General features: G+C 32.2%; 2 protein-coding genes across 2 annotated transcripts; both read right to left on the bottom strand.

The window, feature by feature from the left end:
• Positions 1 to 2,688: 2,688 nt before the first annotated feature.
• LOC105794779 (uncharacterized) lies at positions 2,689 to 3,773 on the bottom strand. The gene has a single exon (XM_012624093.2). It carries the CDS (start codon positions 3,547 to 3,549, stop codon positions 2,950 to 2,952), a length of 600 nt encoding a protein of 199 aa, XP_012479547.1. The 5' UTR covers positions 3,550 to 3,773; the 3' UTR covers positions 2,689 to 2,949.
• Positions 3,774 to 8,444: 4,671 nt separating this feature from the next.
• On the bottom strand, positions 8,445 to 8,891 carry LOC105794786 (uncharacterized). The gene has a single exon (XM_012624107.2). It carries the CDS (start codon positions 8,889 to 8,891, stop codon positions 8,445 to 8,447), a length of 447 nt encoding a protein of 148 aa, XP_012479561.1.
• Positions 8,892 to 13,465: the final 4,574 nt, after the last annotated feature.

Here is a 13,465-nt window from a genome sequence, read left to right as displayed (position 1 = left end):
TTAAATTGTAATTTAAATGCAGTCATCTTTGCATGTTGATTTTGTTTATTGGGGAGTCATTCCTTTTACATGACTTCAAGTAATTAATTTTAAATTTCAAAATATCATATAAGCAAATTTAATAGAAGATTTTGTGTTAACTAGATCTGAACTTTTAAATCTGAAAATAAATTAATTAAATTTTAAAATAAAATATAAAGACTAATTTTCAAATGTAAGAAAATATTAGGGACTTGAAAGCATATTTAATTTTTAAATTATTATTACACTATAATTTAACATAATATATATATATATATGCATTCTTAACTTTAAATAAATAACAGCATATTTTATATCGGAGTTTTAATAATATAATTAGTTTTATACTATTGGGGTTGGTGTTAATTATTTAGTCAACTCCACTTAATAAGGAATAACTTTTTTTTATTGGAGGAAAATATTAATTATATATAGGTCAGATTTTGGATTTCATCCCTATTAATTTAATTTTTATATTCTAATTTTACATAATTTAATCTTTCTATTTTATAATATTATTTGTTAGTCCAAATAGCTAACACATTAATATAATTATTTAATCTAAATAGTTAACACATTAACATAATTTGTTTTCTCTTAAAACACTATTTCCAATAAAAAAACTCAAGCCTAGCATCAGGGTGAAGCAAAAATTTTGTTTAGGGCAAAATAAAATTATAAACGGCAAAAATTTCTTATTAAAAATGTTTAAATTAAAGTATAAATTTTTCATGGTTAAAAAGGACTAAATTGAATATTTTAATTTTAAAGAGGGAGCTATAAAACAATTTTTTTATTGAGCCAAAGGGGGGCAAGGCCCCTTGTCTGCTCCCTTTTGGCTACGCCCCTACCCAGCATGATGAGTTGAAAATAGTATTTTTAAGAAAAAAAATGTTAAAGTAAATGAGAATATTATTGATAATATTATAAAAGTAAAGAGACTAAAACAGAGATTATATTTTAAATTTGAACATAATAGAAGTTGAAAATAGTAAATTTTTTTAAGAACATAATTCTACTTATTTTAATTGAAATAGCTCACAATATTAACTATTTGGACTAATTAATGATATTATAAAAGGGCAAATGACTAAAAAAAGCCCTTTTTTTAAAAAAATTACCGAAATTGGCCAATTATTTAATTATTTACCGGAATGGTCCATTTTCCGCGAAATCGTGCCCACATCAGCGCGATGTCAGGGTACGCGCCAGGAAATTGCGTCCACGTCAGCGCGATTTGCTTACGTGGACACAAATCGTGCCCTCTAGGACGCGATTTACTGACGTGGATGAACAGTTTCTCATTTTTAGCTTGGAAAATTTTGAAAGGCATAACTTTTCGCTCGGTTGTCCGATTGAGACGATTTTTTTTATTTCGAATAACTTTTCGAGATCTACGCGCAGCCGAAGGCGGTTTGCCGCACTTTTCATCGAAAAAGATCCCTTTTTGCCCCTAAATTTTGATTTTTTCAGATTCAAAAAAGATTTAAAATTGTTACCAACAAGATTTGAACCAAGGTACTAAGGGAAAAGAGCAAGCATCTTAACCAACTAAGCTAAACTAATTAATTAATATATTATAAAAATACTGTTATTATCTTAATTATATTACTTACGTTCTAACGATTTATCGGACCTATTCTATACACGTGTCAAATCAAAAGAAATAATACAACAATTCTGTAAAAAAATATGGTGTTTACTTCAAATAAATAAGGAAAATAATGATTTGAATGTTTCAAATTTTAATTTTAAACCGAAAAAATCAAAATTTAGGGGCAAAAAGGGATCTTTTTTAACGAAAAGTGCGGAAAACCGCCTTCGGCGGTTTGTCAGCGCGTAGATCTCGAAAAGTTATTCGAAATAAAAAAAATCGTCTCAATCGGACAACCGAGCGAAAAGCTATGGCCTTTCAAAGTTTTCCAAGCTAAAAATGAGAAACGGTTCATCCACGTCAGCAAATCGCGTCCTAGAGGGCGCGATTTGTGTCCACGTAAGCAAATCGCGCTGACGTGGACGCGATTTCTTGGCGCGTACCCTGACATCGCGCTAACGTGGACGCGATTTCGCGGAAAATGGACCATTCCGGTAAATAATTAAATAATTAGCCCATTTCAGTAATTTTTGAAAAAAATGGCTTTTTTTGATCATTTGCCCATTATAAAAGTAAAGAGAATAAAATAGAGATTAAAATTTAAGTTTGAACATAATAGAAAGTCAAAACTATAATTCTACCTCATATGTATCATTGTGTCTGTTCTTTCTTTTGGGAAAAAGAGAAAAAAATTAGGGATAAAGTAATATTTAATTCTTAAATTTAATTTTTTTGCCTATAATTTTTTGTCCATATTAATCTCAAAACTTGATAGTTTTTTCTTAATTTGACCCTTAAATTTGAATTTGTTAATGTGTAATGATGTGTCATTTGAAGATTATGTCATACTATCACTCGAAATTTTTTAAAAATTAAATGTAAATTTTAATAATTTCTTTTAATTCTATATAAAATCTTTAAAAATTGATATAACGAAATCCAAAATTAGTAATTAAATTAGAAAAATTGTAAAATTACAAAATAATATGGATAGTCTTGGCTGACTAAAACCACACTTGACAGCAAATTGGATTTAATAGATATAGTGATTAAAAAATAAAAGCAAGTAAAGCGTATTTAAATGCAGTCATCTTTGCATGTTGATTTTGTTTATTGGGCAGTGAAGCAATTAATTCTCTTAATTGTACGCAGGGATGAAGAGATGTAGGACTAGGGAAGCCTCAAAACATTTGCAATCATCATACAAAGTTGTTCCCTGTAATGATTTCGACATACTTGTACAATGTTGTCCAACCATGGATTCAACAATGGCAGAAGGACAAATTACAGAACCTAGAACTAGCTAGCTGTTTGTTTATAGTAAGCTTCATTATTTAAAACAACCAATGAGGTACCTTAACTTTTCTCTCTACCTTCTTCTCCTTTATAGTATCCAAGCTTGGTTTCCATCCCTTCCCTGAATATTGCCTGTTCAAAAACTCCGGCCTACCTTCCACCGTTTCCATCAAAAACTCCGTCAAACATTGAACCTCCTCCGGCTTCTCCCCACCGTTTTCCTTCTTCTGCAACGGCAATTTTTGTGCCATCTCTAGAACATCATTCGCAGGGCATATCCTAGCGAACAAAGGGAGAAACTTGGAGGACGGTGAGACCGACTTCGACCTCAACACCGAGCTCGCACTCGACAGCACACGACGAGCTTCCTCGGACGACAACGTTGTCGGCTTCCCTCGTTTGACGGGCAGCATTACGTAAACCTTTTTCACGTCGAGCTTGTGATCAGCTGGCAACGGAACCGGCCTCTTCTGGTTCACCGCCTCGTGGAACTCCACCACCACCTGTTGAGGATGCTCCAGCATCAGCTCCGCCGCCGTCAACGGCCAACTAAAATCCTGCACAGCCCCGTCCCAAAGAATGACCTTCCCGGCCGTATCCGACGGAGGACATGCAAGAGCAGTAACGTAGTTACCCATATATAACGTGATATACCGATAAACAAGAAATTGAAAAGCGACTTTCGATCACGGTATAAAAAAAGAAAAGAAATCTAAAAGAAATGTTTGGGTTTGTGATTCATGTGAGTGTGATTAAGAAGAGGGAAAGGATTTTTATGCAGGAATGTGATGGAGATGGAGACGGAGGTGTTTGTTAAACGGCTCCATCTTGTGAACCATTTTATGGTGGACTTAGTGGAAGATTCATATAAATTTGGGGTCGTTGGCTTTTTGGAGGGACTGCCATTTTCTTTTCATCTGCATCGTTGATTTATTTTATTATAAACAAAGATTTATCCAACGTTGATGATTGCAACAGGCATGTGGGGTCCCCCCTGGTGTAGCTCTACCGTATCTGACGTGAATACAAAGTCAAAGAAACGGTTCAACCGTAACTATATTATTATTAACCCCAATTTTCATGCTTTAATAAATTATGTATTACGTGAGGGGAGGATATCAATTTCTCTATGCTTTTCCCCGATAGGGCTGTAAAAAACAGTAAATATTCTTTTTTTTTAATAGTTTAATTAATATTATATTCGTATTCTTATTTTGAAAAAATTAAATTTAAATAAAAATTTTAAAATTTATGTGATATTAAACTATATTGAATTGGTCGAACTGATTCCGCTACATATCTAATTCTAAGAACATGGGGGAAATGATGGGGAGGTATCGCGTATTTTCTTCTTCGTCTTCTTTTTTGATACAATATTTAGAACTAAGCATAACCCCTTCATAAATTCAAACTCACGTCCTCTTGCACTGATAACAATACCGATAATAATCAAACTAAGACCCAGTGAACTCTATTTTTAAATCTTAAATATAAAGGCAATGGCATTTACTTTTGATTAAAATAAAGACAAGGGGGGTTTAACGTGAAGTAGACAATTGGTCTGGTGTGGTGATTCCTTAATTTGTCGGATAAAAAACAATAATGGATAATCAGTGCAAAATACAAACATGTCAACACTCAACAGCAAATAAAGAAAGTAAAGGGTGAAAGCAACAGCTTAACTTCGTGAACGTTATGGTATATGTACCAAATCGGCGTTGGAAAATGTTACTAAAATGACCAAAGATTAAATGCTAAGAAATTGTTATCCAAATAAAATATAGATGATCTCTCCATCACTGTAAAAAATGTGTTTTGAGTTGGTTTGAATCAAAACATGGATTTTCTTGAATATATGTGTGTGTATATACATGTTGGATTTTAAATTTTGTTTATTTTGAAAATTAAATCTTATAAAACAAGATATTAAGTAAATCAAAGATAATTTTATGAGCTTTTTCTTATCTTTATGTGACCTTTAATTGTGGGCCTAAATTGGTTTTGATCATTCGTATTTAGGTCTAATTAATTAGAGGATTTAGTGATGGGCTCATCTAGGGATGTATAATTGAACTCTTTTCCCAGAAAATTATGAATATTATTATTTTTAAATGTTAATAGATTTGGGTTCAGAATATTTGGCTAAGTTTAGGGTTTTGAATAATGGTTTGGGTTTAGAAATTTTATTATGGATTTGGATAAGTTTAATATAATTATATAAAGTCGGTGAATTCAATTAATTTGGTTATTCATATAAAAAAAAACTAGCAATTGGTTAATTCAGTATGTTTTAATGAAATTTCTTTTCTTACCCGAATTAGGTTGATTAATTCAACTTTAATCGAATTTTGGATTAGGGTCATCATTTACAATAGAAGTAAAAGGTCAAGCTGAAGATAATCTGATTTTACTATTCCCAGGTGTTAATAAAATGATTTGAGCTACGCTCTATATCTTTTGCGCTTGTTAAAGAGAGTAAAAGGTGCAAACGCTTTACCCAAATTAATTTTCCAACTAAAATAGCTTGCATTTTTTGTATCTGTTAATACACAAAGTTGGAGCTGTAAAGATGCGAGCATAGAAATTAAAGAGTTGTACTCAAAACTTGATGAGTCGTATCTGGAAAGATGTCAACTCAAAACTTAGTGAGTTGTACTTGGGAAGATGCAACCTAAAAATTTAGAGAGCAATACATATGAAAATATGAGCTTAAAAATTTAAAGAGTTGTAGCTGAAAAGGTATAAACTCGAAAATTAGTGAGTTGTACTTAGGAATGTGTAAGCTCAAGAGTTCACGCGAAGGCATGAGCTTAAAAATTAGGGAGCTATACCTGAGGAGGTGTAAGCTCAAAACTTAGTGAGTTATACTTGGAAAGGTGTATGCACAAAATTTAAGGAGCTATGCTCAAAATTTAGTGAGTAGACTCTGAGAAGGTATAAACTCAAAATTTAGTGAGTTATACTTGAGAAGGTACGAGCTCAATTTTTAAGGAGTTGTACTTGAGGTGTAAACTAAAAACTTAGTGAGATGTACCTGAAAAGGTGTGAGCTCAAATTTTAGGGACTTGTATTTAGGAAGGTGTGAGCTAAAAATTTAATGAATTATACCTAGGAAGATGTAAGCTCAAAATTTAGTAATTTGTGCCTTAGAAGATGTAAGCTCAAAATTGGAGTTGTACCTGGAGAGGTGTAAGCTCAAAATCTAATGAGTTGCACACTGAAAAATGTAAACTCAAAATTTACTGAATTGTACCTAGGATGGTGTAAGCTTAAAATTTAAGTAGCTATACATGGGAGATATAAGCTTAAAACTTAATGAGATATACTTGAAAAGGTATAAACTCAAAAGAGGTACATCACTAATTTTTATAATAAAAACATACCTTTCGTTGGGCTATATGATTAAAAAGTTTCACGATTACCGTGAGTGTTTGTCGATGAGGTACATTTTACAATACTTTAGGTCATGCAAAACTGATCCCCGGGAAACTTATGCACGATACTTTAGGTCACACAAAATTATCCTTGAGGAACTTGAGAAAAGCATCAGTAATTGTTTATGATATATAATTATACATTTTATCCTTACTTGCCTGAAAAAGCAAAAGGGCGCTCGCTAACTTGCTTCAAGACACATTGTCGGAACTTAGCGAGGTGTGTATGAAGATCTAAGATTGCCGAGCTACATAATATAAACCACCGAGAATTGTAAGCATCACAAATAAATAAATAAATATACAACTTTAGCGAGGTGATGTATATATGTATGCGATATGGGCGAGGTAACATATATAGGCATGTATATATTAGCAAGATGTAATATATGAGCTTGCAATATGCATTTGGCATATATATACACGACTAGTCACAAGCATTTGGCAAGCTTACATGGGCTCGTATAAAAATATACAGGGGCTTGCATAAGTTAAAAAAACATAAGCTAATATATGTAATATATATTATGAGCTATATACAGTTTCATGCAAACTGGCGATGTTTTACGCGACTAAAGAGCCAATTGGCAAGGTGCTTTGAAACAATTTGACGACGAGTTGTAACAAATGTAGAAATCTGGTGAGTTGTTATACAAGAGTTGGAATGCTCACGCGGGCTATAAGGAACTAATATCCGTACAAGTTATATATATGGGGCACTTGCAACATTACCATGTGATATAGCAAGTGTGCATGGGTACTAAATGGCGAAGAATTGTAAAAGGTAATCGGATCGATGAGAGTTTTCTAAGCAACTTGGTGAGATACTGCCAATTATAAGAATTATTGAGGTATGCTCCTTTACTAAGTCACCAAGAATAGTAAGAATAAACGTCGCCAATGTACATACCTAGTACAGTTGTAGCTCACCAATATAGACTACGCACTTTGCCAATGATATTTACATGCCACATGCTAAGGTATAATGTTTTCATATAAAACATGGTGAGGTGTCTAAATTTAATATTACTATCTAACACGTGGTGAAAGGGCAAGATTCATATTTGCGAGTTGTGCAATTCCCATATATATTAAGTGAGAGCACATGAACCGATACATGCATGTATGTATACATATACACATGTCTTATAACAGCTAAGTGTATATATATAGTATAGTGTGCAACTCACATACATATAATATATATGTGCAATATATAGCTCGTCAAAAAAGCTAAGACTAATCACATGAACCAATGCCTAGCTCGCACAATGAGCCAAAGAAAGGGGTCAATTATGCATATATAGCTCGCACAAAGCCAGTATATATGCGTAGCTTTCATAGCTCGCATATATAGCTCGCCACACCATGGAGCCAATATTTATATATGGATTAGAGAATGGCAAGTAGGTATGCCATAAACGAGGAGGAAAAGAAAATAAACGAGAGTGATCTTTAGCTTTCATAGCTCGCATATATGGCTCGCCACACCATGGAGCCAATATTTATATATGGATTAGAGAATGGCAAGTAGGTATGCCATAAACGAGGAGGAAAAGAAAATAAACGAGAGTGATCTTAACTTTTGGAAAGGATTTCATGTTTCCATCTGATTTTGGAGATTAATTCTGTTGATACACAAAATGGGAGGCGGTGGTTATAGGTGGTCCACCCGACGGATTAAGAGCCACTGGTTAGTCGGTCGGAGTGACCAAATATAGAGGAAGAGTAAAGAGAGAATAAGAAAGAAGAATCTATGTCCCATGTTGTTGGGGGAGAAGGAGCTGAAATTTATCTGGTTGCCCTTAGAATGGTGCTCCCATCATCTAGGGTAGGGTAGCTGTAAAGGAGACGACGTCTCAATTTATCCTAATGAGATTTATTTGTGGATATCAGTATTGTATTACTTTCATAACCAAACTTGAGAGGCTACAAGGATTAAAAGAAAAACAGTGATTACATGAAAGAATTGGTCCTAGATTTCTTCTACCACAAAATTACAGGTTCAAGTATATTTAAAATCTCCCAACTTTTGAACAATGAATTTGGGAAATCTGATGAAGGAAGCCTAACCCAACAAAAAGCACGAGCATGGCTTCTCAGAGCACTTCAGAAATTGGTTCCAAAACAGGAGTCCAGGGCCTGTAATTCCCTTTCCGGCACCCAGGGACAGCCAAAACCGGATCTACTTGCCTCTCTTCCTCTCTCAACTCAGGCAAAACCTTAGCACCACTTTTTGCCCTTTTCTTTCCGCTACAAGCAGCTTCTATGATCGCCACATCCACATCCGTAACTTTGCAGTTCACCCTTTGTATAGGAACCAAAACGTAAGCTTTAGCCGCCAGCAGTTCATCGTCAGCTCGCATTGGGACGACGCAGCGAGTTCGTTTCAGCTCTTCCACGGGAGAGATGACGCGACCAGGTTCGTCGAGCATGATCTCTGCTGCCTTCACAGGGAGCTTCACTTTCCTCAGCTTCCCTTGAGCATCGATTACTTTGGCCATGTCCGAAACCTGGATAAAACAGCTAGATGTGCAGTTCCCCATGTTCAAGTTGAAATTGTTTGGCTTTACGTTTAACTGAAGAAGAATATGTAAAAGAATCAAAGTGGTATTTGGTAAAGGGTGTGAAATATGAGAGTTGAGAGTAGTGAGTGGAGGGTGGAGGGTGGAGGGTGGAGGGTGATTTGGTATATATAGGAAGAGACGGAAGCAGAGTCAAAGTGCCCACAAAAAGAATCAGTGGTAAAATTATGGGAGAAAGACGACACGTAAAGGGAAACGAACAAAGTGGAGAAGACGCTGCTAGCTAGTTGTAGAGAGCGCAGCCAGTTGCAGCGTGTTTAATACGTGCAGCGTTTACCTATTGGAATGTGGGAGTCTTTGACTTTGAAACTAGCCTTTGTTTTGTGGTTCAGGCTTGCTGTCTTCGGGAGTAATTCAACTATGACTTGGTATCTTACGTTGTTTGAATCACCCAACTTTGATACTATTACTCTTAACAACGAATAATAGGAGAAGAATAAATAAAATTTTTCCACTTTCATTTCAGTTTTTTCTTGTTTAAAAAATTTAAATTTAACTAAAAATATTAAAAATCAGAAAATTTTATTTATCATTCTATTATCGAAAATAGATAAAAATAACATAAAATTATAGGAAATACTTTTTCTAGAAATATGGACAAATGGTAGTTTAACTCCGAAAGAAGCACTTCATGAAACCTCTCGCAATTTGATTGATTTATTTATTCCTTTTCTACATGCGGAAGAAGAAAACTTACATTTAGAAAACAATCAACACGATGTTACTTTACCTTTTTTTTCCGTTTCATGATAGATTAGTTAAACTAACAAAAAAGAAAAAAGAAATAGCATTGAAATCTATTTTTATTGACCAATCAAAATTGCCTTCCAGGATCTATAATTGTCTCAAAAAGTCCAATATAAATACATTATTGGACCTTTTGAATAACAGTCGAGAAGACTTTATGAAAATTGAACACTTTCGCAAATATGTAAAACAAATATTGGGCATTCTAGAAAAGAAGTAGAAAAAACATTTCGAAATTGATTTATCAAAATTTTTAATCCAATGGATTTTGAACCTTCAGCACAATCCATAGATTCGGACCAAAATTGAATAAATGTATCTAAGGAGAATTCACTTTGACTTTCAAGTGACTACTCCCTAAATACGCACAACATGATTTTTTTTAATTGATTCAATTTAAAAAAGACCTAAAGTTAGGGATTTATCAATCAGTAATGTTGCTCCAATACCCAACCAAAGGGCTACTGCAGTACCAATCAAAAAAACGGTTGTCGCTACTGGACGACAAAATGGATTTTGGAATTTATTAACATTTTCCAAAAATGGTACTGTTAATAATCCTGCGGGTACTGAAACCATTAAAAGAACACCCAATAACTTGTTAGGTATTGTACGAAGTATTTGAAATACAAGAAAGAAATGACATTCATGTGATATTTCCAAAGGAGTAGCAAATGGATCCGCGGGTTCAGCAATCATTGAAGGTTCTAGAATTGCTAAGCCCACGTTACAAGCAATGGTACCAAGAATTACTTCTGGAAAAATATATAAAAGATCATTGGGGCAGGTTCCCCATAATAATTATGACCCATACATTTAGCTAATTTAGCTCTTAATATAGGATCGTTCAAGTCAGGTTTTTTTGTTATTAGAATAGGTGAATTTTTCTAGATCCATCCCTCAAAGGAACCGGACATGATAAATTTTCATCATCTGGCTCAAGCAAAAGTCAATTGAACCAAATGGATACAAACGGATACTTATAAAATAAATTTATATTCTATATGTTTAAAATAAATCTATATGTTATCCCCACATATATGAATGGTTCCATATGTAAGAAAAAAGTTACCCGATTCCAGGACGAACTAAGTTATAGGCATGAAAGTGTAAGAACTCAATGGGGCCCACCTCCTCTTTCTTTGTCTGATTCGCGAGGCAGGGTCCCGTTGAATTCTTAATGATCATGATCATAATATTTTGGTCGTATAAATGACAACAAATAGATCACTTTTTCCAATGATTTTTTTGAAAAATGAACTCAATTTCAATTAATTGATTCATAGCATTTGCTCTTTGATAGTATCTATCGATACTTTCAAGGTTAGAAGAAAAAAAGGAATCACTCAATTGGGTGACACAATACAATATATATTTAATTTTTTTTCTTCTATCAATCATATATCAATCAAACTTTTCTAAACTAGTCTAACCTTACTCGATTTATTTTAGTATTTTCATCAAAGTTTCAAATTATTTTATAAGTTTATCGCCTTGATTCTATTTTATCAAAAAATCGGTAAGGATCCCTTCTCTTTTTTTGGTTATTATACTTATTTCGACTTATTTTATACTTATTACTTATTCTATTATAAGTAAATCGAAAAAATAAAGGGTTCTAGAAAATCTGGAAAAATCAAAACTAAGAATAGAAATCTTTGACGAACGGGTCTTGGAATTGTTATTATTTCGACACAAGAAAAGGAATTTTACACACCCTTTTCTTGTGTCGAAGAATACTCCTTATAATTATTTGTTCCCTCATTTATCCTTCCTTTCTATTCTCCACTTACTTATGTTTAGCATCTACTGAAATTGAATTTAGAAAACAAAATCTACTCTGGAACATTTAAATCTGATAGTGCAATAGGAACATAAGTACACCCCAATAGAATTACAATTTCATACCATCTTTATTTATCTTTAAAATAACTTGTTATAAATTCCTTTTATTTCAAAAGAAGCTTTAATGAAATTTTCCTTTCATTTTCTCTTACTTGAAAATTGAATAAAAATTTACTTATTTTTATTTTTAATTTTAATATTTAAAAATATTTTGAAAACTTCTAAAATCTTTCCCATGTTAGTGGTGTTTTAAGGAGGTATATAAATATTTTACCATTTAAAATTATTTTGAAAATCTCTAAAGCTGTGCCTCGTGTTAATGGTCTTTAAATGAGACATATAAATATTTTTTTATATTTTATATTTTAAATTCTTTTAACATTTAAAATTATTTTGAAAATCTCTAACGGTCGCATATGTTAGTGGTTTTAGAAGCTGAAACTAAACAAGCTTAACTTTTAAGCTTGTATTTTTATTATAGGCTTAAACTATAAATTCTTATCTAAACTATACTATTTTTTAATATTGATATTTAAATTTTTATCACAAATGGTACTTAAATTACATTTTTTTTTAAAATTGACACCATCGTTAGTCAAACCGTTGAGTATATTTCAAAAGAGGATTAACCTGCAATTTGGTATTTAAACTATACAATTTTTCCATTTTGGTACAAACATTTTTTTTGTTGTCACAAGTCTTTTCTTTTTAAATTGATACCTCTATTAGTCCAGTCATTAGTTGAACCATTATATCTATTTAAAAAAACTAATTAAAAATTGACATGTGCAAAAAAAAGACAAAAAAGTATTATTTTTTATTTTATATATATATTCTTTTTTTCATTCTTCGGAATTAGATTGGTGGTCGAACTAGTCAAGCCACCAGTTCCCAATTTGATCAATTCATCTGGTTTGATTAAATAAATTATTAAAAATCCATAAAAACAAAAAATTCAAAATAGAGAAAAAAATTAGTTCAATTGGGTTTTTTTAGCTTTGCTCAATTGGTCTGTATTGGTTCACGGGTTAATCGGTTCAACCCCTATCTTTGGACTAATACCACAATCAATTTCAAGTTTAGTCTTGAAAACACTGATTTAGATCGATGAAATAACTATTTCAATCTCGTTATTAGAGCAAGTAGGTGGTGATGTTCAAAAATAGAATTAATCATTGGTCTCTCGACCTCTAAAGGACAAATTTAGAGCATTGCTAATATTGCCAATTTGACTATTGGTTCAATTCCAAAACCATTGATGTCAATATAAATTATTAGTTTATTATATATTAAGTAAAATTTTATTGTAATGAAATCTTTTAAGTATATTTTCAATAAAAGTAATATTTGTTATTGTTAGTTGTTAGTATAAAATTATAAAAAATTATGATATAACATCAATCGTGTTAAATAATTTTTTGTTAAAATATAACATATTACAAGTTATTTATGTTGATTTTAAAATAACTAAATAGATGAAGTTGACTTTAAGAAGTTTGAAAAAAAACTAACATTTTGAGAAAGAAAAGGAAAGAAACGAAAAGATGCCAGTAAATCAAAAAAAAAGATGTACTTAATATATATTTAATGATTTAGGTCAAAACTCAGTTTTCAATGTAAAATGATAATGGGTGACTCGTTGAGTAATTAGTAAGTATTGAGTTGACATATTTAATAACTAAAAATTATTTTGGATCACATTGAAATCATACCATTAAAGTTCGCACTATAATTACCACCTATATATTTTAGGAAACTAAAAAAAAATTACTATTATAAGCATTAAGGAAAATTCAACCAACTTATTTGCTTGTTAAATCAATTTTATTGGAGTTAAACTTAGGGTGCCCTAAGTAAGCTCCGATCTGACTACATCAACAAGTCCGATATTATTGTTTCTAATTTAGATTTTATTTCCAATAATCTTGGCAAATTCATAGTGT

The sequence above is a fragment of the Gossypium raimondii genome, chromosome 7 (genome assembly GCF_025698545.1).
Source record: "Gossypium raimondii isolate GPD5lz chromosome 7, ASM2569854v1, whole genome shotgun sequence".
Classification (NCBI taxonomy): Eukaryota; Viridiplantae; Streptophyta; class Magnoliopsida; order Malvales; family Malvaceae; genus Gossypium; species Gossypium raimondii.
This window is presented reverse-complemented; position numbering and strand designations above follow the sequence as displayed.